The 23,734-nt window shown below is 51.1% G+C and overlaps 1 protein-coding gene across 1 annotated transcript in view; it reads left to right on the top strand.

Moving 5' to 3' along the window:
* The first annotated feature begins 3,210 nt into the window (after positions 1–3,210).
* PEMT (phosphatidylethanolamine N-methyltransferase) overlaps positions 3,211–23,734 on the top strand; it is a 40,512-nt gene continuing 19,988 nt past the window's right edge. The window contains exons 1-2 of the mRNA XM_033074163.2: positions 3,211–3,306; positions 5,543–5,650. Of these exons, the coding sequence (XP_032930054.1) occupies positions 5,558–5,650 (93 nt within the window). The 5' untranslated portion in view covers positions 3,211–3,306; positions 5,543–5,557. The remainder of the gene's footprint in view (positions 3,307–5,542; positions 5,651–23,734) is intronic.

Here is a 23,734-nt window from a genome sequence, read left to right as displayed (position 1 = left end):
GGGCTGGAAGCAAAGGCATCCTCTACCCAGCTTGGCTTCCAGCTTGGGAGCATCTCAGGCTTTTGGAGAATTTAGGTACGTGGAGGTGGTGTTGGTTGTTCTCTGTATCCCTGGGTATTTAAGGGAACTCAAGGAACAGTGGGGGCATGGAAAGGAGGAAAGGAGCAGCTGTCTCTCTGGATTTACAGGGATCAGCAGCTGAGCAAGTCCTCAGCATAACCAGGGTGTAACTGGGAGCAGAGTCTGCCTCACATACCATATGCTCCCAATCCACTGCGCTCAATCAAGCCTAATAAAATTGATAGGGGAGCATTGAAAATCTCGTGATTAATTCTTTATGATCTGTAATAGGGGAGCTGTGTGCCAATTACTCAAGTAAATCATTCATCAGAAAATAAATAGAACTAACCTCCAGCACAAACACTAGAGGATTTCCACTAGGATTGCAGATCTGGATTGCAGCATCACGCTGCTGGTGACAGTACATTACCTGATGGAGGACACAGGAGTAGCTACAATTTTGCTGCTTCTCCCCAAGGTCTTGGCTGTGTGCTCCAGCATTATTTGTTGTTCTTCACCACACGTTTCAATGCTGTGTCCTTGATCTCCATGACCCATCAGCACAGGCCCTCGCAGGTTTGCAAGGGCCAAACCCACAAAGGGCCAAACCCAAGGGATCAGCTTTATTTCAGAGCAGGTTTGAACATGGGGACCATGACACAGAAACATGGACAAAAAGGAATGGGAACAAGACTTGTCTTTTACTTTCCCAGCAAGGAAACCAATCATTTGGCCTGGAAATTTTTTCCTGGTCTTGTAAGGAGACCTGTCCCTCTGTGCTGAAGTTACCGGACTGCAATTTCCCAATCGATGTTCCATTTCTGAAGGAAAACCATCCAACAGCACTCCCTGCCCCAGATTTCCACATGTGGGCAATTTCCCGGGTTGTGTTTGAAATCTGAAATGCTCCTGAACAAACTGCATCTTGCCAAGCCACAGTGTCCTGCTAACACACATTCAGCATCCTTTGCCATGATGCAACTTCACATTTATCAGGGGCCTCTTGGGACCATGGTGGGATTTCAAAGGGCACTGAGGGAGTTCATGCTGAGAAGGGACTTGGGAAAGCTGAGGGCAATGTCCTTTTCCTGAGCTTGGTGCTCAGAAAGGGAGAGCTGCATTAAAAACATGCCATGGGGAGAAGGGGAGGGATGCACACACAAAATCCAGCCTTTGCAGAAAGGCCTCTTTGTCTCCTGTGTCCAAGGTGGGATGAAGGCCAGCATGGAGGGGTCCCACTGCCAAAAACATCTTCCTTCCCTCTTACATGGAAAAACTTCCACGGACAGGGAATTTGGCAGAGGAAACACCAAGGAGCTCAAGTGTGATTTGCTTCCCTAAACACAACTGACTGGTGGCAGGACACTGGATTCTGCAGCACTTGCCTTCACTGGGGTGACAGGACAGACATTCCCATGACAGCCCAGCTCTGCTGACCTTGAACGAGGAGCCAGTGAGACAGCTCACCATCCATCCCTCAGCCAGACCCATGCCTCCTCCCACTGTATCACAACATCCTCGTCCTTCCCCAGCTGGCATCACCAGGACACCCTCCCCTTGCAGCCAGGACAGTTTGGAGGTTTGTCCCTGCTCATTCCTCCTGGAGAGGGATGTTAACATCTCACACCTCACAATCACCATTGCTTCCCTCACTGCATCCCAGTCGCCCTTCCTGCTGCTCCCAGCACCCAGCTGGTGGGACTCAGAACAAACATCCTCCCACCTGCTCCCCGGGCCCAGCCCGGGAGATGGCAGAGGCGATAATTACACACTTGGCACAGCAAAATTATCCAGCGCGGGGGAGAAGAGGCTGGAAGCAGCTGGAGATCATCCATGGGGAACGCTGCTCCCACCCACAGTGCCTCGGTGTGTGCCTCACCCCAAACCAGCCCGGTTCGTACTGCAAACGGGCTCCTGTGTGAGCACCCCGAGTGCTGGAGCTGATGGAGCAGGTGGGGATGTGCTGGTGCACCGAGGGGTTTGGAAGGCTGGCTTCCCATGGAGCCAAACTGGGATCCCTGGGGTTTGCTGAAGTGTATCCTCCGAAGATGCTTTTTTCATGGGGAGGGCTTCAAGTGAGCCATCACTCATGTACACCTTCTGTGCCTGTCAGACACAAGTACTCGGATATCCTGTCCCTTCCCTGCTCCCATGAGACCTCTGGGACCAAATGCCATTCTGAAGAAAATATATTTCCTTGCAGAGCAGGATCTGCAAAAGCAGAGACCCTCAGGGGTCTGCAGGAATTATACTACCCTATTTTCCAGGACTGCAGCTCATGAGGTGCACAAACCAGAAACATCCTAGAGAGGACTGAAGAAGAAAAATAACATGAGTAGTAATAATAACAGCAATAAAACAAAAATATAGTGCACTGGCTGAAGGGAGAAGGCTGCAGTGAATTGTCCTTAAAATACATTTAGGCTTGGTGGCTTTACGTTTTGCCCTTGAATGAGTAATATTGGTCAAGCGACACTTAATTTCCTGTGCAAGGGAGCCGCTGCAGCTGTTTCCCAGCTCCTGGCCCTGGTGTGAGCACTGAAGCAGGACAGGGCAGGGGATGGGCAGTGATCACAGAATCATGGAATCATAGAATGGTTTCGGTTGGAAGGGACCTTGAAGATCATCTCGTTCCACCCCCAGCGATGGGCTGCAAAACTATCCCAGGCTGCTCCAAGCCCCGTCCAGCCTGGCCTGGAACACTTCCAGGGATGGCGCAGTCATTCAGTTTCGCTGGGTGAAAGGGAATGGTCAGGGATCAGGCAAAGGGCAGGCACGGAGTTGGAAGGGGCCAGACGGGGGCTGGCAGTGCCTGCCTCTGCCCCCACAGCAGCGGTGCCCACTCGGGTCTCGCTCCCTCTCCCACCAGGACCGTCCCACTCCCAGCTCCCGGTGCGGCCCCGGGCCAGCTCCATCCCCGGCCGTGAGGCAGCGCCCCGGCTCCATCACACACCCACAGCGAACGCGGCCGGGCCGGCAGCGAGCTCAGCGCCGTCCCGGCCCGCAGGCCCCGGGCCCGGCGCTGCTCCAGGCCCGGCTCCTCCCGGGGAGGCGGGACCGCGGCTCCCGGCAGCGCCACCGCGGGCTCGGGCTCGGGCTTGGGCCGGGCCGGGGGCGCGGCGGGGGCACCCGGCCATGGCGGGGCGGCCCGGGCCGGGCGCGGGGCGGCGGGAGGCGGCGGCGGGCGGGGCCCGGCGCTTCCCGCGGGAGTGCTGCGAGGGGCTGGGCGGCCTGGACTACGGCCAGGTACCGGCGGGCCGGGCGCGGGCGGGAGGGCGGCCCCGGGGAGGGCCCAGCCTGGGGCAGCGAGGGGGAGCGAGGGGATGGATCCCCCATCCCTCCGGTGCCGCTGCGGGGCTCGGCAGATGCGCTGGGAATCGCCCCCGCGTTGTGCTGCAGGTGCAGCAGGCCTCGGGATGCTCGGTGCCCGGTTCCCCAGGTGCACCCGCCGCCCTCGCCAGCCCGGTCTGAGCAGGAGGCAGAGGCTGTGGGGAGTGCCCTGGGATGCTGCTCACCCTGCAGCTCTTGTTAAAGTGCCCATGCGGCCCTCATTTATCTCATACAGCTGTCACCCGTGTGCCCATGCAGCTCGCATGTAGGTGCCTGTGTTGCTGTTCCCCATTCCTGCACAGCTCTCACCCGTGTGCCCCTTTATGCCTGTCCCAGGTGCCACCCAGGTGCCCGTACAGCTCTGACCCAGCTGCCCGTGCTGTTCCCTGCCTTTGGGGCTGTGATCAAACGGGCACCGCTTGCCACGGTCATTGATCCCCCCACCGTGGGGGAGAGGGCAAAGTTGAATGTTCTGTGCCTGTTACGTGGCTGTCCCAGCAGCTCGCAGAGACAGCTCATCCCATTAGGGCTCCCCTTTTATCCCGAAAAGCACACGGCAGGCACAGGCCAATCTGCCTCCCGCTGGCAGCCGCGAATTTGGTTGTTGAGCAGGAGAAAAGAAGGTGAGTGCAATGTTAACGACGGTGCCTGCCAGGAGTTAGTAGGTCAAGAAGCTTTTGTTCAGCCCGTGCTAGCACTGTGCTCAGCACCGTACAAAACGAGAGGAAAGAAGCTCTCCTGGTCCCACGGGATTGCAATTGGAGCGGGATTAGACAGTTCGGCCCCGGTGCCAGCAGCTGCTTGGGTTATGGATTGGGTTTGGAGGGACGAGGTCTGGTGGGGAGGGGGAGAAGGGAGGGAGGAGAGGCTGTGGAGGGTGGGAATAGGGGGAGATGGGTCTGGATCAGGTTGTGGGGGCTGTTCCCATTCTTCCCTACCAGTGCTCGTGTCCCCAGGGCTCAGATGAAGGAGCCTGGAGGATCTGGGGCAGTGAAGGTTTGAGGGCAGAGTGGACCCCCCTGAGGATCCCCCTTTCCCCAGGGCTGTACAGTCTTTGCTCCTGCACTTTGCACCTTGGGCAGTCGTGGCTGGGCAGGAGGCACTTGGAGCGACTGGATGTGCCCTGGGCCAGCATGGGAGCTGTTCCCACAGCCTTTTCTCTGGGCTAGGAGAGGTACTGGGTTTACCAGCCCCTTTCCATGGATGATATTGTGGCTCTGGTTCCATCCAAGAGCCCATGAGGAGCCAGTGGGAATTTCTCTCCCGGACAAGTGAGGTGGAGCCGATACCTTTTCGAGCTGTGCCTGTCCTCTGGCATCCAAAGGACTTGCAAACACAGCTGTGTTGGGGAAGCAAAAACTTTCCACATCTTGATGTTGTCTTGGTTTTGTTTCAAGTGAGGGCTGGGCTATTTTGCTTTTTGTTTTCAAACGTTTTGACCAAAAATAAAAAAGCCCTAAAAAGATACTGGCTGTTTTTCATCCAAATACCAGCACAGGGAGAGGGAGTGAGGAGGGAGAAGCAGCATGGCTTACTGCACGTAAAAATGCTGACAATATCAGGAAGCCGTCTTGGGAAAAATCTCTCTTTCCTCAAAGGTGAACAGCGAGTTTTAAAGGGTTTTTTGTTGTTGTCATTAAGACAGGAAATACTTTTGCAGCTCCTTACAGTGTGAATGCATTCCCCCTTGCTGTGGAGGGGGTTTGCATCACTGACTTTATGGGAGACAAGTTTAAAGCTGACACAGTTCACTGCTAGGGGATTCCATGCAGACTGGCATCCCTGGGACAGTCCTGTGTCTGGGATACTGAGTTGCTATGGAATGGTGCTCCCTCTCCAAAAACACTCATGAGTTGGCAACGAGGGCTGGTGCTCATCCTCAGAGCAGCAGTGTCACCTCTGAGTCTCTGTCCTTTTCACAGGCTGTGAGTGTGGGGCTCCCAGAGAGCCCAGTGCCCCTGAGGTTTGGGGGGACAGCTTGGAGAAACCCCCATCCTTCTTCTTGCCTTTGCACCCTGCCAGCACTTTGGAAGCTGTAACAACACGTTGCTTAGGGCTAATAAAAGGTTCATCTACTCTTGGGGCAGCTGGTGGGTTTGGTTTGAAGTGAGGTGTCCCTGTGGAACTCCAGTTACCATCCCTGCTTCCACAGGTGGATGTGGCAGCCATGGTGTGGCTCTTTGGCTACGTGGATGTGACGGACACTGGCTTCATTGTGGCTGTCCTCTCCATCGCCTTCAACCCTCTCTTCTGGAATGTGGTAAGAGCTGCCTTTGTGCCAGCTGCTCCTTTACTCTCAGCCTTCCTTTCCCAGCTTCCTTTGGTAGGAAAAACCTCTCTTGAGAGATTTGCTGGGCTGGGTGGGGGGAACTGTGCTCAATTAGACCTTGGGAGTGGGTGAGCAGGGAGCTGAACTGCAGCTCCAGGAGCTGGGGGTGACTGTGAGGGCTGTCACAGAGGAGGTGAAGGTGGGAGCCAGCAGAGGATACAGAAGGAATTGGGAGCTGAGTTTGGGAGAGGGAGCAGAGGAATCAAACCCATCCTTCAGCCACATGTCCCACCCAGCAGCCAGGCACTGCTCACTGCTGGGACTGAGCATGAATGGCATTAATCCCCATCAGGGTGGCTGCACTGGGTATGTTGCTTGCTGCTTCCCCTTGAAATATGTTGGCAGCTGTTTGTGTGGATGGCAGGAAGCAAAAACAGTCAGCCAAAAGTTGGCCTGAAAAAATTCCTCCTCCATCATGCTGCAAAGCCTGGCAGAGAGCTGCAGGGTTGGCAGCAAGCCTGGGAGGAGCAGGATACCTGTGCATGGGTGATGTTTGCTCTGGCTGTGGGTGTCACAGTACTTTGGGAGCCAAAGCTGGAGAAACCTCCGCTGCCTGTTACTGCTGGGATTTGCTGCCTCCTTGCAAAACCAGCAGGAATCATTGCTAGCCCAGTTCTGGAGCATTCCAGAGCCAATGTGCCAAGCAGGAAGCCCAGGCTGGCTGCAGGACAAGGTGACTCCCATCCTGCAGCACCCTCAGCAGCACAGCTGAGGTATGGGGTGAAACATTCCTGAGAGCACTCCTGGGAATGGGATGTCATCTCAGCCATGATTCCCAAATCTGCCTGCCAAATCTCCCTGCAGGGATTCTCTCCCTGGAGAATTCTCCTTTAAAAGGCCTTATTTTTCCAGAGGGGGAGGACTCCTCTCTCTCTGAGTGCGGGGGCTCTTGAGATTGTCTCACACTGGGCTTTGGAAAAGGGAGGCTCTACTGGCTGTGAGTCACTTTGGAAACCTCTGTTGGAGCTCTTTGTTGCAGCCTCCCTAATTTTTCATGCAACTCGTTATTAAAAAGTCTCACGGTGTCTGAAATGCGAGCTGGAATATGCCACATTATTTCGACTGCAGAGTCATCATTTAGCATAAAGAATCAATGAACAAGAAGATTCAGGATGTGGTCTCTGGGGGGAGAGGCTGGCTCCAGCGAGAAACTGCATGAAAGGCAAAGAAAAAAGTACTTTATTAGCATCTGCTGCTATGCCTGCAACTCGTGGGACGCCTGCAGCTCGGGAAATAGCATTGCTTTTTGGAGCAGGAGTTTGGCTGCTGTTAAAGGACAGAGAAAGCTGATGGCAGAGCAGGAGGTTTGTTGCTCTGTGCTGCTGTTGTCCCCTCGCAGGGACTGGAGAGCGAGGTTGGCAGCAGGTGGCACTCCAAGCCAGACGTGCAGGGCTGTGCCTGGGAGCAGGAGGTTTGAGTGAGCAGCCTGAGCTGGGTGCTGGGGAAAGCTCTGAGCGTGGCTGGAATGGGCTGGGTGGATCTTGCAGTCCGTGTGCCTCTGTCCTTGCTCTGCCCAAGCCCCCAAACATCTCCCTGGGTGTTTTCAGTCCCAGTGTGTAGCTCACGCCAAGTAATGCTGGAATGCTCTTTCAGGGAGTCTGTGGGTCCCTAAACAAGCCCCACTGTCAGGTACATTTCAACAAGAGTGGCCCTGGCTATCCTTGGATTTTCCCTGACCTGTTTCCTTTACCTCCTCCCCATCCTTTTATCCGTGTGATCACTGTCCCCTCCCTGCACCCAGTCAGCAGCTCTTCTTTCTTTCCCCTGTTTCCCTGCACAGACTCTCTCTGTCCTTGGCTCTTTGAGTTTCTTCCCAGCAGCTGAGATTGCTTCTGCATCTGAATTACTCTGGGTTTCCAAGAGCTTCAATGCAAAGACTGGAATTCTGCACAGTGCCAAGCACTCTTTGCTGTCTCTGCTCAATAACTAATGTGGGACGCTGGTCAAAATCCCTCCTGTGCATGAAATTCCTGATTTGGATAGAAATTGGGTGGGGATGCATTGATTTAGTTCAGTGTCTTAATTCCCTGTTTCTGCTGGACTCCAGCCAGGTCTGCCTCTTCCAAAGTTTGGCACCAGGTTGTCCTTGCAGTGCCTCTGAATAAATATGTGGTGGGGAAACCCCAGCTCCGTGCAGTGCTTGGATCATGGGGAGGCACATCCCAAAGCCTTGATCATAGCAGGGTGACCTGGTGTGCACCAGCCATGTCCCTGGGACAAAACCTGTAGAGTTTGGGGATGAAACATCAACTCTGGAGGCTGTGGAGGAGTGTGACCTCCAGAGGAAAACGTGATGCTTGTCAGATTGATGGATGTACTTTGGGTAAGAGCAATTTTGAGAACCAGAGCCTAAATGGGGCAATTTGCAGACTCCAGCTGGGCTGTGCTGATGCTCCCTCCTGTTCTCTGCAGGGGAGAAAAGCTCTTCCAGAAGGCCTCAGGACTCGCAATGCCCACCTTCCTCCCTGCAAGCATGTGCAGCAGGGTACCAGCAATGTCTCCTCAGGGCCACCTGCTGCATTTCCTCACCAAACCCTGGACTTGCACCCCCTCTTCTGCTTCCCCCTCCTCATACCAGTAAAAATCCTGCCTGTCTCTGAACAGCTCATATAATCCATAGCACAGTCTAAATGTGTTTCTGCACTATTCCCTAGTTTTTCCCATATTTTTTCCTCTCTCCTGCTCGTGCTGTCTCTGCTTTCCCACCCGCCGTGTCTGTTATGAGAGCAGCTGCTGGGAGCTGTGGTCCCACAGGAGCCAGGGTGCAGGTGAGGTCTCAAAAGCAAGCAGCAGAGCCATTTTGGGAATGAAATCACTTAAAACTCCCCAAGGATGCTGAGTGCAGCCAGGAGACCTGGGCCACCATGGGGCTGTAGAGGGGCACCCAGCAAGGAGCAGGCACATCTCTGGAGCTGTGCCATAAAACATTAATGAGGCCAGAGCAGCAGGAACTTCAATAAATCCCATCTGTGTTTGGAAAGCCGCAGAACGATGGGAGAAACTTCTCATCCCTTGGTAACTAAGGAAGGCATTAAATAAAAACTCCTCAGGGACAAACATTTTCAAGCCAAGAGAGGCAGATAACCTGCACACAGGAGGCTCTAAAGACCTGGCTGAGCCTTGGCACACAAGGACTTTCTAGAAAGCTGGCAAGTTTCCGTCACTCTCAGTAGCAGCCAGGCATAGCCGTGAGGCCGGTAGTCTGACGTCCATCACCACGCAAGTGAGTTTTAAGTGGGGAGTGCATCCATCAGCAATCTTTTCTTGATTTGAGCCTCTTAAAAATTTAGGTCTGGCGTCATGGACCAATTTAGAAATGGCTCATCTTCAGCTGGCGGCCCAGAGCTCACTCCTCCCGTCACCTCTGGTCACCCCCTCGAGACACCCTTGTGTCTCACAGGGATCTGCAGGGTGAAACCTCAAATGTCACAGCTAGGAACAGGCTTGGCGTAATTCAGCATGATTTTAAAGAAAATAGACCCCATCAGACAGTGATTTTATTCTTCAAGGTTGCAGCTTTTCCTGTTCAGGGTAACACAGTCTCTGTTCTAGACTTCTGTCAAGTGTTTAAGCTGCATGAGGTTTTGATTAAAGAAGTAGTTGCACAGGGACCTGGGCTGACAACGCCTGGCTCCTGATGGATGTGTATCTCTTGGTTCATTTATTTTTAATTTCCCATCCTTTTCTCCTTCTTTGGAGACCAGAGGAATCTGCCTAGTGGGTAAGAAGTGATTGCACTGGAAGGGAGGGAGGAGATTGCAGGCACTGGCAGTCTGATTTCACCTACCTCAGACCACTTCTTGCTGAACCTAGAGGAAAGTGCCTGGCCCAAAATAGCCCCACGCTGCTGGGAAGTAGATGGAAGCTCAGGAGTTTTCAGGATTCAAACCTCAGTGAGCCAAAGCCTGAGAAACCTTTTGGGGACAGGAGAAAAAAAGCCTGGTGCTGGGAGATTTCAGCAGCTCTCACTGCTTGTCTTAGAGAAGGAAAGGACTGAGCTGTGGCTTGATGGTGGTGTGTCAGCACCTCGCTGGGGAAAGGAAATTGCAGGGTATAAAATAACTGTGTGAGGGCTGAAATGGCAGCAGAGCCTTGCGGGGAGTGCGCCTCAGTTACCTGAAGTTTACAGGAATTGGGAGATGAATGAGTTGGGGTGATTCAATATTTTTTTTTTCTGGCTTTCAAATTCTGTCAACCTGCAAGACTTTTGTGGGCTCCCCCACAAACCTCAGCCTTCCTGCAGCCGCAGGGGAGAGCAGAAAACAGCCCTCAACCACCTTCTGGAAAGTGCTTTTAGACCCCATCATAGAAGCCATGGCGCAGCGGCGATGATTATCTGCTTATAACAGATGCTAGATCAATAGCGGGGCTTCAAGCTACGCTGCAAGGCAATTGACTGCAGAAAGTGTTTCTTTATTGGGGTAAAGCTGGGCTTGCAATGAGGCTCAGATCCGCTCTTACATCTCCGGTCTTAAAATGTCACCACCAGCTCTGATGCCTTTCATCCTTTGTGCAGGGAGAGAACGCACATTATTCATAATTGGACTCTCTACCAGGCAGCAATAGCCGTTTTCATTTCCTACAATAGCTGAGAAAGAGTGAGGATTTGCTTTTTTTTTTTTTTTTTTTCCATTTCCCAAATAGCATTTAGTGGCAATTTTATTCCAAGTGACTTGGTAACGCTTTCACTCCGGCAGCGAGGGCTTTGCAGCGCCGCTGTAACACGTGGAAGCGGATGGCATTGATTCTCCAGCTCTCGTAACAGAGTCACTCCTGCCCGGGTGTGTAACACCAGGCCTGTTTATCTCCTAAATTTAGCTTTTCCAGCATGTTGGCACCGCTGTGAGCCACATAAGAAGCACCAAAACTGGGTCGCGGCCTCCGGCGTGCCGGCTGGAGTGGCACAATTAGGAGCGCTGTCACCTTGAGGGAGAGCCACATCCTTTGTCCCAGCACTGCTTCCCACTGCCTCACAGCTGGAGGTGCTGGTGTTTTCATCTAAATCCTCTTGAAGAAGCTGTGCTATATATTTTTATGATGTCCCTGCAGGTTGAGCTGCCTGTGGTGTGGGGATTGTGGAGCCCAGGCTGGGCAGGCAGCTGTGGGCTGAGATGCTTTGTCTGTGTGTGGAGCTGGGCACGGTCTCAGGGCTCTGGGTGAGGTGGTGACAGTCATTCCAGCAGCTGCCCACCCACTGTGCATGGGTACCTGCCAAGGCAGGCTGTGCTTGGGAGGCTGAGCCATTTCTGTGCCTGTTCCTAGAGTGAATTTGGGATCCAGCTGGTGTGCGACGTGCCTGCTCAGCATTTCTCAAAACCAAGGTCAGAATCTGCCTCTCACCTCACAGCTGACCCGATAAGCAGCCTCCTTTTTTTAGCATCTGCAGAATGCTTCTCTGAAAACCCAGGGTCTTTGTTGTATATACTGGACTTCTCTTGTTTATTATTTTAAAAATAAACTGCAGGCTGCTGGCAGCCCTGCTGGAGTAAGTCAGCACACACACAAAAGATGGAAAAAAAAAAAATTAAGCCAAGAGTCTTGTTTCCATATGGATCAGAGGATTATCTGTAGACCCTGGAAGCTGGAAGAGGCCCTTTCTTCTCCATCTCACTCCATCCCTCTCCTGCCATCCTGCTGCTAAGCCTCCTCACGTGTTGATGAGGTGCTGCTCATGAAACAGCAGGTCTGTGACCAGCTGTGTCTCACGGGACAAGGGAAAAGGTGCAGCTGGAAGCAAAAAAGAAAGTGGTTTTACCTACCCTGACTGGGAGGTGTGGAAGAGGCAGCTCCACTGGGCTTTGGCAGTGTTTGTGGATATCCTGGGGACTGGGAGCTGCTGGAGCCTCGAGGGGAGCATCCCACTGCCACCCCTGGAATGCCAAGTGATGCAGGGGGGATCCAGGAGGGCCCTGCCACAATCACAGACAGGAGCTGGGTGTATTCCAGCTGTGCCATGGCTCAGACTGTTTAGCAGAAGCCTGCCCAGTTCCCAGAAGGATGTGATCTCCCAAAATAGGCTGTTTTGATGGAGAAATGCAGACACACAGTGTGTGCTGAGTGCTCTTGGGAGGTTATTTCTGTATGCCCTGCTGCTGCTCTTCCATCACGATACAATTGCATCTTCTGCATGTCTGGACACTCATGGTGGGGAGGGAGGCCTTGGGGTTTCATGGTGGGGGTGCTGACTCTGGTTTGTAGCAGGCTGGTGGCATCCCAAAGAAAATGCCGCCTTGTTTTCCCTATTTTTTCCCTCCTGGATGAACTCTGAAGGGACACATCTCCAGTTGCTCACGTGGCAGCAGCAAATGGGTAGGAAAGTAGATTATTAAATCACTAAAGCAAAACTCTCCATGTGTTTTCCACCTCTGTAATAACCTATGACATATGCAACTGGAAATGGTTCTTGTCAGGAGCATCCCACATCCCTGCTCTCCTGAATGTGGCAGAGGGATGGGAGCAGCAGTGCACTGTACAGAGCAAGGGGTTTTGATTTTGGAGGGTGATCCCAGCCCAGAGGAAGGGCTGTGGACCTGCTGCCTGAATTTTCCTTTTCCCTACCAAGCTATCTAAACTTCTGTCCTTGCTCCCATGCAGGAATGAGGGACAACTTTCTTAGAAAGTTAAATTTGGTTTCCAGAAAAGCTGGAAGCCCCAGGCTTTTAGACCTGCACGTGGCTTCATCAAACTGGCCTGCTTGTCCAGTGGATGTTGAGGTCAAGGACAGGAAGACTGGTGGGAACTCTTGACTTTCCCATGTTTCATTGAAATCATGAATCTCTGTAATGTACAAACTCACTTGGATTGGACAATATCTGACTTGTTTTTTTTTTCTTTGTGAAACCTTTTTTTGTTCCCTCTTTCTACTCCCCCAGACCAGGGATGATGCAGCCGTGGGCTCATTCTGCAGGTCTGCATGTGCAGGCTCTGCTTTGTCTGGCTGAAGGGTTTTCACCTGCTATCTGTGTAGGCACATTTTTGGTGTGATCCTTTTTATACTTTGGGGAAGAAAAAGGCTATGAACAGCTCACAGCCCTGAAGAGGGTGAGATGGAGATGGGTTTTAGCAATTTTCTCTGCTTTTGGCTGTTGCAGGGAAGCCTGACCGTCAGGGCTCCCAGAACATCTTCGTCACCTCCTTTGTGTGGTGGGAGGTTTGCTCATTATCTGGTTTCTGCTTCGCTTATAAAAGAAGCTGTAATTGTATCAGCTCCTTGCCATAAAAGCACAAAGACATTTTCTGTGAAGGAAAGTGTGCATGCAGCTTTTATGATCCTTTACAGTACTACTTCTGCTCACTTTTCTTGCCTCCTTTCCTTTGTCCTGCATCATCTCAGTGCCTGCCTGCTGCTCAGCATGGTCACCTCTGTCTTCAACATCTTCTTTGCACCTTTTAGATAGAAAAGTCAGCCTCCTGGTCAGTCTTGTTGAGTGAAGAGAAGACAGACCCCAAATCCCCCCATGCAGTCAGGTGTTCCAGTTCCTGCCTCTTCCCTCAGAGCTGTCAGCCCAGTAGCAGATGCTCAATCAGCATCATCCCAGGTTTTAGACTGGGGAAGAGAACCTTGTCCATCTGTCTGTGACTGTCCATCTGTAACAGGAAGTAATACCAAATCTGATCGCTTTGAGGCACGCATGCCTGTTCCTATAAAAAACTGAATGACCTCAGATGAGATACTGTATTTTTAACTATGAAGATTTCCTACTGAGTGCCCTTTCCTGTTTATTTTTACCAGGACATTGTTGTAATGACTGCAGACTTACTCATTTCATTCCCAAGGCTGGAGAGCAGCGTTGAATTAGTTTCATTCCGAGATTTTGTTGTACAGTCATTTTCCAGAGACTGATGTACTCAGAAGCCAAAGTGAATATATTGCCCAATGGAGGAGAATTACTTTTCTTCCTGTGTCCATTAAGCTTTGGGCACTGGTGTGGATGTGAGTAGATCCATATCTGGAAGGACTTTCTCAGTCACTCTCTCCTCCACCTCTGTGCAGCCTTCTAGTAGAAATTTGTGGAGCAAAAGGCTGTGAGAATCTTTGAGCAGTGGATGCAGGGCTGGTATCTGTATCCCAGCATTGGGCTTTGAGGCTGCAGGAGGGGGAAGGAGCTCCCCTGGGATGCAGGTTGCAGGATCTGAGGATGACTGAGTGTTCACTCAGCTTTTGGGTCACTTTTCTTGCATTGAACAGATGAACAGATAGCTTGGGGCGTGTGCTTACAGCCATCCACACCCAGAGGAACCCCAGTGCTGACACCAGCAAGGCTGAGGGGTCTGGTGGTTGTGTTTAACCCTTCAGGTTGTTGTTACTGCTTGTGCCCGTGTGTTGAACATCTCATCCCCGGGCAGAGGGGAACAGAGCCCGTGTTACATAAAGATCACATTGTCCCTCTCTATTGTTGCTGCCACGACGCAAACATGCGTGTCCTCAGTGGGAAATGTTCCCAGGGGAGGCTTAACACGAAGCGTGGAACATGATCTGTCCAGCTGGGAGAGGACAGGAGGCCCTTCCAGACGAAATCAGTGCTTTGCTGAGCATGGCCAGTGCAACCAGTACCTCTATTCCAACAACCTCTCACTCCTCTGTGAAGGAGTATTGGATTTCTCTTGGATTTTGTGCTCTCTGAGGTGGATTTATTTTTTCTCCCCCCCTTCCCTGTCCCCCTCCCATCGCAGCTCCTGAGGGAACGATGAGCGGGTACACGCTGTCCAGAGGATGGGTGTGTTGGGACTCCTTATTAGCAGACCTATTCCAGAGAATTAAACCTTAATTTCACAAAAGGGCAGCAAGAGAGCGGCTGCAGCTCTGGGAGAAGCTGAGTTGGCTTTGTGTGTTGTTTGCCAATAGCACAAGAAGTCCTGGTCTGAGCCTGCTGGTCCTGGTCACTGGGGTATTGTGACCAAAAGACTGATTGTTGTGTTTCTTTTCTACTTAAAACAAAAACTACAAAGCTGTGTACAGAGAAACCAGCCATGCCTCCTCTACCACACTGCCACTTGTGCCTCCACTTTTTTTTGATTTCAGGCAGGGCTTTAAAATGTTCCTATTCCCCTTCCACTTCATCTTTTTACCACCCCACTGCAAAGTGTTCCTCTGCAGTCCTGTCATTGTTTCTCCCTGAATTAATTGTAGTGTGTAATTGTGACCTGCTGCAGGACGCTGCCTTGCTCTATTAGAGAGAGGTGCTAATGAAGAACATTGGGTACCACATAACAGGAGAGCAAGGCTCAGCTCTCTGGACGTGTACTTGCTGTACTGTTACTGCCAGCCCAGGCAGAAATGGTGTTTTTGTTTCTCATCATTCACTGGCTAATGATTGTAATTTTTACTTGCTGAGAAACTCTGGATATTATGGACTTCATTAACAGATACATGAGATGCTACCAGACCTGCATTAGGGGGAGAGAGGAAGAAAACAACCCCTGCGTGGAGGCAATTTTATTATTTATCTGCAGCAGTAGAAGGGATGCAGAATTAGTGTGGGATTCGGCGGTGTGGCTAATGAGCTGGGCTGAGCTGGAATCCAAGCAAACCTATTAACAAGAGCAAACTGCAAAGATGATACCCAGGCCTGAAAACCTTCACATCAAAAACAGGATCCAGGCAGTGCTGGGATGGCTTGGCTGCTTTATCTCCCTCTGTGTGGGGCCAGGTGCTTGTGTGCTGCTGTGTTTGTGTCTCCAGAGGCTGCTGCTTGCTGTCACCCACAGCCTTTCTCCATCCCCTTCTCTCCTGCCAGCTCCTTCTTACTCATACATTGGGTGAATTGGAGCTTCTGATTTAATCTTTTAAGACAACAGTGCTGGAGTATTTTCACTCCCATGGGCCACAGCTCCTTGAGTAATTGCCTGAATTGAAATATTGCAGCATCCAGCCCCAGATTTCGGTTGCAGGCAGTGTGACATCTGTAGGTTGGGCTGGCTGGGGACACTGGCTGCTCACAGTGGTACCTGAACCTGTATCTGCAATTAAATACAGGTCATACAGAAGGGAAAGAAACACCTGATTTAGCTGACATCTCCAGTATAGCTTTACACATCTCTTTGCAATGAATCAGAGGCTGCAGGTAATGTCAGTTGTTAGGTGACCTCAATCTCCTTTTACCTGGAGCCTGTGAAGGTTTGTTTCAGTTCAGGAACAGGATATTTCTTACATAGCACATGCTGGCTGAAGATTTTCACTCCATTTTCACTCCACCTAGAATAACTGTTTTTTAATCAGGCTGACCTTATTTGCAACAGTGACTGCAATTGGAACTAGAGGTTTGCAGCAGCTTTGGAAAGCTTTGAAGAGCAGAATAGATGCTTGGTGATGCAGATAAAGCTTTATCCCCTCATTTAAAACCAAACCCAAGGCACTGAAGTGGATTCAGAGGGACTTGACTTCAGCACCGTGATCCATTGGGATCCAGGGCCTCATTTGGAAATAATGCAGCTGAACAGAGGTGTGAAAGTAAAAGAGGAGCCTTAAAAAAAAAAAAAAAAAAAAAGAAAAAGAGAGAGAGAAAAAAAAGAAGAGATGTTTATCTGGTAACGTGGCATTTGTACTGAGTGCTTGCTGACAGTGTGGTGCAGCAAAGAGCTTGTCTTCCTAAATCCATGCCAGTTCAAACATCGTCAGTGCTATTGTTGGATCGCTTTGTTTGAAAATGGGTCTGTTGGGTAGACAGCCTGTTTCGGTGAAAGCAGCTGTGTAGAACACTTCAGGCACTTCCTCAGTTTTGCTTTATTTAGAGCTGCATGAGTACGAGCAACAGGAAAAAAAACCCATGCAAATACAGGATGTGAGGTGGGCAGAATGTTCTCAGTCACTCAAGAGACTGGCACACACCTTTGCTTCTGGTTTGTTTATGAAAGTGCCTGCTATGGGCTGCCTGTTTCCAATCTGTTTGCCCCAAGGAAAACACTCTGAGCTTCAGAGAAACGTGTGAAAATACAAGGCTTGTGGTTTTTCTGGATAGGGACTGTGTGCAGTGGGAAGCTGAGTGTGAGCCAAGTCATCTGGGCATGGAAGATGAAAAGAAATCCGGCAAAATGCTTCACCGTCCTGCTCACGAGATGCTCATCTGGCAGCACTTACCTTCCCTCTGAGCTCCAGCAGAGCCCCACATATTTGTAGGGCCAGCTTCTGCCTTCCCCTGATCTCAGGAGATTGTTTTATCTGGTGGCATTCATGGTTTAGCAGAGCTGGGTGTGTCCCAGCTGCTCCCCATGCAGCCCATGTCCCTCCCATTGTTGGTCCATCCCTTCCACGTCCCAGGGTGGGACTGGAAAGGTCCTTCCCCATCCCGTGCTGTGCTCTGGAGAAATCATTATTTCACAAATAGTTTTTCCGTGGGATTTGCTGGCTGGGAAAGTCGGGCTGGGCTGTGTAGCCTGATTCCCTGTGGTGGGAGCACATCCCCCTTCCCCTTCACTCTCAGCAAGCTGCTCATAAGGGCTCCCCATGCCCACTCTCAGAATTAATTAACACAGCTCAGTTCTGGTTATTGAAATCACCTGCCTTCAGCTTCCAGCTCTTTGGACATAAATCATGAGCTCTTTGCTTTGAGAAGAAACTGTTCAGATTTTGTGTTGGAAATTGCTAGCAAATACAGCCCATATTCTGTGTCATTTTTGTTTTTATTGAAGAGGAGAGGATGTGGCTCATGGAACATCGATGGACTCAGGCTGCCTTGGCATACACTAAGCAAGGGCTTGTTTTCATTGCAGCCAGCTAATGAGATCCTACTTTGACAAATCACATAAACACTATTAGAGAAATGAAATTTTTTTATCTCACGCTTTATCATGAGTGGATTCAAGGTAAGGGCTCATATGGAGGTAATCTGGAGGGATAACTCTGAGGTAAAGCGTACCTAGTCTTTATGAAACCCTTATCTGTTTACCTGCAGGCTTGTTTTGTTTCCCCAACTCAAGGCTGTTAGCTGAGGTGACCTGTGCTGTTTCGGTCCAATTACTTTCTCTAGGCATGGGTGCAGGGAAGGTGTTTTTTTAGCTGAATGTGATGGAGGCAGGCTGGGTTACTTCAATATCCTTCCACTTCTAAAGGAGTGGAGTCGCTTTACTCTTCTCCCTGTGCCAAAGTGCTCAGACTGGACCCTGCTGACCTTCTTCCTGGCAGAATTCACGAGGAAAGAGTCACTAGGAGAGGCACTCCAGTTTATGTTTCATCCTCTTAACTTGCTGGTTTGGGTAATGGGCACTGTAGGCAGTGAGGGTTTGTCATGCTGTCTCATCTCACTGCAGCTTTTTGGTTTTGGAGAGCATTCCACCCTGCTCTCTGCTTCTAGGTAGTTCTCTTCTTCAGCACTTGGATGTTCTCCTCTTTTTGGAGTCCTTTGTGTGTTCCAAACCCCGTGTTCCACTGTGAGAGCCTGCAAACACGTGTTTTTTCCCTCTGTGCAGCTCTTTGTCACCTGGGTGTGCAGCCCCAGTGTTCCAGCTGGCTGTTCCTCACCTCAGTGTCCTTGCACAGCCAGGCCACACATCGCCCTGTCTCTCCAAAATCCCTCTCCTGTTTCTTTTGGCTGGAATAAACAACAAACCCCCCCATCCAGAGCCAGTGAAAGGCAATGGAAAAATCTTCCTTGCGTCAAATCGACGCCTTCCTTTCCAAACTGAAAGCCCTTGGCAGACATGGAGGAGCTGAGCTGTGCTGCTCAGCTGTGGCTCCCTGACAACTGTTACTGCCACCACACCAGTGAGGGGATGGGAAGGGGGAAAAACTTAACTGGTGCAGCTTGCTGGGGGGACCTGGATGAATCCCATCTCTTGGGACACTTGCCAGCCCTCAAACCAGGATGCTTGGAGCCTCCAGGCTCTGCCAGGAGTCCCTGCCATGCTCTGGCTCTGCGTGCATGGACACAGACTGTCACCTGTTGTCCCCAGTGCCTGTTGCTTGCCATCAAACCATCTCTGGGTACCTCTTTTCTTGGGGTAAAAGCCTTGAAAAAGCCTTTACCAGCTCCATGGACACAGTGCTCAGCCTGCTTTGCCTCACAGCTCACATGAAACCATTAAGACAGTCTCTCTCTGCTTGTCTCTTCTCATATCAGTTCAGTGTTTTAATTGCAGGAACTCAAAGCTGCTGCTCCAATACTTGGTAGGGGAACTTCACAAGGCTTTAATCATTTGCTAAAAAGCTTTCAGGCTACATTACCATCTCGTGGCTCTCTGTAATGGAGAGCCTGTGAGTTGAAAAACCTTCAGAGAAGTAACTCAGTCTCTGCATCGAGTAGCCCAAAGCTGCCACAGTTTTTCCTAGTGCAGGCAGGAAGCAGCTGAGCAAAGTGGAGCCCACTGGGATGGTGGCAGGAGCTTGGCAGCTGTGACCACCCCCAGCAAGGCAGGAGGGGCTCAGAGCCTCATGGTGGTCTCCTGGTCACCCCAAATGCCAGCTTCTCCTCCTGGGCAGTGTCCAGTGGGGGTGGCTGAGCCTCCAGCTCTCCTGTGTCAGCTTTTCATGGTTGAGTGCTTGCAGAGGTGAGGGGTGATGCTCCCACTCCACCAAAGGGACAGCAGGTGATGATGGCACGTGGGATAAGGGATGCTGGATGATCAGTGGAAGAGCACAGCTGAGAACTGGTGGTTCAAAGCAAAGAAGAGGTGATGGATGGGGAATTCCTGAGGCTGGAGGAGAGAAGACACCCAATGTCTGCCCCGTGTTGGGAATCACCAACCAGTGATGGGCACTGCAGTGGGCACACAGGAGTCCCCACAGCCCAGCTCACCCTGCTGGCCCTGCCCAGGGGTGGCTTTGGAGCTCTTGAGGATTTAGAGCCCCTTCCCAGGGCCATGTGCCCACCCAGGGCTGGCCTGGTGCTCACAGCAGCACGCAGAGAAGGAGTTTTGTGCTTTGTATCAGTGGCACTGCTGCGCCAAGAACGTGACTGCAGGGAGGTGACGGCTAATTGCTGCAGCGAGTCAAGGACTGTTTAAGCAGCTAATTAATTCCTCCTAATCAGCCCTTGATCTGTTGAAAACTGCATGGCATTATCTCCTCTGCTGCAACACCTTGATAATTCCTGTCTGAATGGCCTTCACGGAGAACATATTTAAATAAACTCAATAGAGATTTCAGACAGATAGCAACTATAATTACCAGCTTGTACAAATTAAAACCGTGGTTTGTTCTGTTCTTTTTCTCCTGCCTTCGCTGCCCAGAGCTCCTGCTAATCATGTTCCTGCTGCCAGTGGCACGCAGGTCCCCGGGGCATTTTCTGCACATGCCTTTGGAAAGCCTGTGCCTGGTGCTGGGGTGGGCTGATGTGGCTGCACATGGGCACATGCCAGCCTCGAGTGATGCCATTGCTGTGCCAGGGGCTCAGTGCTGTCCTGGTGAGCTGCAGGAGCAGCCCCCACACATCCCATGGGGCAGCCATGCACATTTCCCCTCCTGTCTCTCCTAAGCTTTGTAAATACTGAATTTTTCTCACCTAGGAGGGCTACAGTCAGCCAAAGTGATGCAGGCTTTCAGCCTGGCCACAGTGCTCACCTGGTGCTGTTGCTGCTTCCCTTTGGCACTGCACTGTCTGCACTGAGTCCTGCTGGCTGCAGCTGGGCTTGAGCACTGAGTTAGGAGGGATAAGGTCAGCCCATACTCATTTCCTCCAGAGCCACTTGGGACAGCCAGAAAGGCTGGCTCCTCTGGCATTTGGCAAAGGTCAGCCAGCCCCAGTGCTTTCATTTCCATTCCAGCCAGCTCTGCCTCCCTGCCTGCTCCTGGGAGCACCACAACCAGAGCCTGGGTGCTCAGGTCTGTCTTTTTCCTCCCTATCTTTAGATAAATGTAATGGCTGTGAGCAGGGTTGTTTTCCAGCATCCAAGCACTGACCGAGGGCAGAGAATGTCCTTAAGCTTTAATGAGGGATTACAGGGAATCAGAGAGGGAAAAATGGATTTTTCGTAACGGGAGCAGGTCGATAGCTCTGGTCTCTGTGGGTGAAATAAGGGTAATATCAGGTTTTGTGCTCTTTCAGCAGGTCAGGAGCCAGCTGGGGCATGTCTTTCCCAGTGGGAGATGCTCACATGGAGCCACCTAAGCCCAGAAGCAGAGATTCTCCTACCCTAGCACCCCACAGGAGAACTTACCCCATGGCTGACCTAGGGGAGGTCAGACTGAAGGAGAAATTTATTCTGTTGGAAGAAATTCCTTACTATAAGGATGGTGAGGCCCTGGCAGAGGGTGCCCAGAGAAGCTGTGGCTGCCACATCCCTGGAAGTGTCCAAGGCCAGGTTGGAGCAACCTGGGATAGTGGAAGATGTCCCTGCCCATGGCAGGGGGTAGAATGAGATGAGTTTAGGTTCCTTCCAACCCAAACCATTCCCTGGTTTTATGAAAATAAATTTGCTCCATTTTGTCTGAAGGTTTTTGTTGAGTTGGGGTCGGATCACCCGTATATATCCAGGGTTTGCCGTATGAATTTGCATCCTCTTGGGGCTGGGGCTCAGATGTATCCTGGAGAGCTCATTGTTCTTCCTCTGGACTTTTCATGGAATTTCTGACTTATAGACCCCTCAGCAGGCTTCCTAGACCCCATGGGATGGGGGAAAATCCTTCATGCTGTCAAATACTTTGAGATAGGCATCCTGTTCACTGTCATCTTTTCTCCAACCCTGACTTGGACACTGAATATTTTCATGCCAACAGTTTGTCCAGGGCAAGGGCATCCCAAGAAATGTGCAGAGCATATTTTGGGTGGATGATGGGTATAGACACAGCCTCTCTACCCTGCTCCCTGGAGAGCTGGGAAGCAGACACTCACCTCAATCCTCCTGTGCCTCAGTTTCCCTTGATTTGAAAGGAGCTGCTAATCCATCTCAGCCTCCCAGGAGTGCCACAGGGCTAAATTCACCAGTCCCTGCACGTTTTTCTTTGGGTACCATGGTGATGGGGCAATGTGAGGACATAAAATGACTGATTTGCATCGAGATGCAAGGTGTCCCTTTGTCCTGAGCCTTTGGGCTATCTGGTTTCATTGCCCACCTCTGGGGCGAGCCAGATATAGCAGTGGAGTCACATGAAACAGCACAAAGGCTCTAATTCAGAGCTGGGACTGAGCAATTAAAATGTAGCATGTTCAGAAGGCAGCTTCCCTGGATGGCAGACAAAAAGAATCAATTTCCTTCAAACAAATACTAAATATTAATGAGAGGCCATGCTCTGCCATGCACACAGAGCTGGAAAGAGCATTTCCCGTTGATCACTGCGGAGGCAGCTTCGTGAGATGAAATTGCTTTTTGAATGGTTATTTGTGGCGTTTCTCGAGGTGGCTCGTGGCTTGCCTGTCCAAAAAAAAGAAAAGGAAACTCAGAGCATTTCCATTTTCCATCAGGGCAGGCACTGGGGATGCGTGCCGGTGCTTTCATTTTTGTTTACGCACTTGCCCGAGTGGTTGGGGAAATGTCTTGGATCTGTTATGTGGAAATCAGCCCCAAATTTACGTCTAGAAGGAAGCAATTCCCTGGGAACATCAGCCAGCTGAGCCTGCCCCCGGAATGGCCTGCCAAAGGCAGAACATGGGACCCAAGAGCATCCCCAGCTTTGCAGCCACATCCGCTCAGTGATTTATTTCAATAACGAGCATTGGGGGAAACATTAAAAAAATTACTTGCAGCCCTCACCAAGTATCCTAAAGTGAAAGCAGAGTGCTGGGAGCTTTGGAAAAGGAGTTTTTTCTATTGCTTTGACCCTTGGGTAAGTCAGGAAACTTTGTATTAACTCCGTTGCCAAACTTGGAGTTGGAAGAAAAACAGAAATGCTCCTCTCCCTCCTTTCCAGGACACACAGCCCTGACATGGGACTTTTCTCTCTTATGCTGCCCATGGTCAGCACAGTGCCTGCCACAGCTGGGAGGGCAAACAGCACACCAGGAATGGGTGCAGCCTCCTGGGAAGCTGCTGATTTCAGCCCTGCTCTGTCCCACACATGGCCATGGAGGATGCTGGAAGCATTTTGCATCCATCACACAGTAAATAATAATGCGTCGGCTCATGATTTTATAAAGCCATTAAGGCAGCTGCGTAGCTGTGGGTCGATCGAGTGCTAATATTAGCTCAGAATGACTAAAATTAGAAAATTAGAACCAAGCCAGAGCTAATTAGTTGTTCAAGGAATAGAACCAGAACCGGAACTAATTAATTGTTACTGAAATATCGCTGCGGGGCCCGGTGGGTGCCGCCGCTTCCAGCCCTGCTCTGGCTCCCAGCTTTGCTTGGGATGGCTCCTGTGTGGGTTTGAAAAGGAGCCTGGGGTCCCATCTGATGGCTGTGACAGCTAAATAAGAGTTGGCCTCTCAGTCCCAGCTGTGTGATGCAGCACAAACTGGGCTGTGCTGGGAGTGATCCCATCGGAGCCGTGGCAGCTGCTGCCTGAAGGGCTTGGGAACGCAGCCCCTCATCCTGGTATTGCTGCCCAGATGTGCCTTTCTAAAGGTGAGAGTAATTACAGTGACCAGCTCTTCCCTCTGATCCCAGCAGCCCTGCCTGCTCCTTCTCCTTCAGCTCTGCTGCTGAGATGCTCTTCAAAGCTCCCTGAGCAAGCCAGGAGCTGCCATCCATGCAAACACTGCCAGAATAATTTCCAGGGAATTAGGAAGCTGATCCAGATATCTGGCACGTGGCTGCATTTTTCCATCTGTGACTCAAGTCACCTGTATGGTCACTTCTTTTTACTTTCCAAAGGTAGTAATGCACCTTATATTTCTTTTTCCACTCTCTCAGCACTCAAACAGCAGCTCCGATTTTAGCAGCAGCGTGACGCACGGTGTTTTAAATTCAATTTAGAATACAAACTATTTATACCAGCCAGAAAAAGGCAGTGAAGCAGCTCTCTCTGTCATGAGTGGATTTGTAATTTCAGAGCAATCATTGCATAACTAATTGAATCAGCTCTCAGCATGTGAAATCAGTGCCCCTGCTTATCAGAGGTTTTCATCGTTCCCCCCTCCTGAAGCCAGCAGTCCCCCTCCACCAGCAGCACTTTGTGCTTCTGCATCAGCCTGGGAAGAGAGCGAG

The sequence above is a fragment of the Catharus ustulatus genome, chromosome 16, assembly GCF_009819885.2.
Source record: "Catharus ustulatus isolate bCatUst1 chromosome 16, bCatUst1.pri.v2, whole genome shotgun sequence".
Taxonomy (NCBI): domain Eukaryota; kingdom Metazoa; phylum Chordata; class Aves; order Passeriformes; family Turdidae; genus Catharus; species Catharus ustulatus.
Note: the sequence above shows the minus strand (reverse complement) of the source record. Positions and strands in the feature narration are given on the sequence as shown.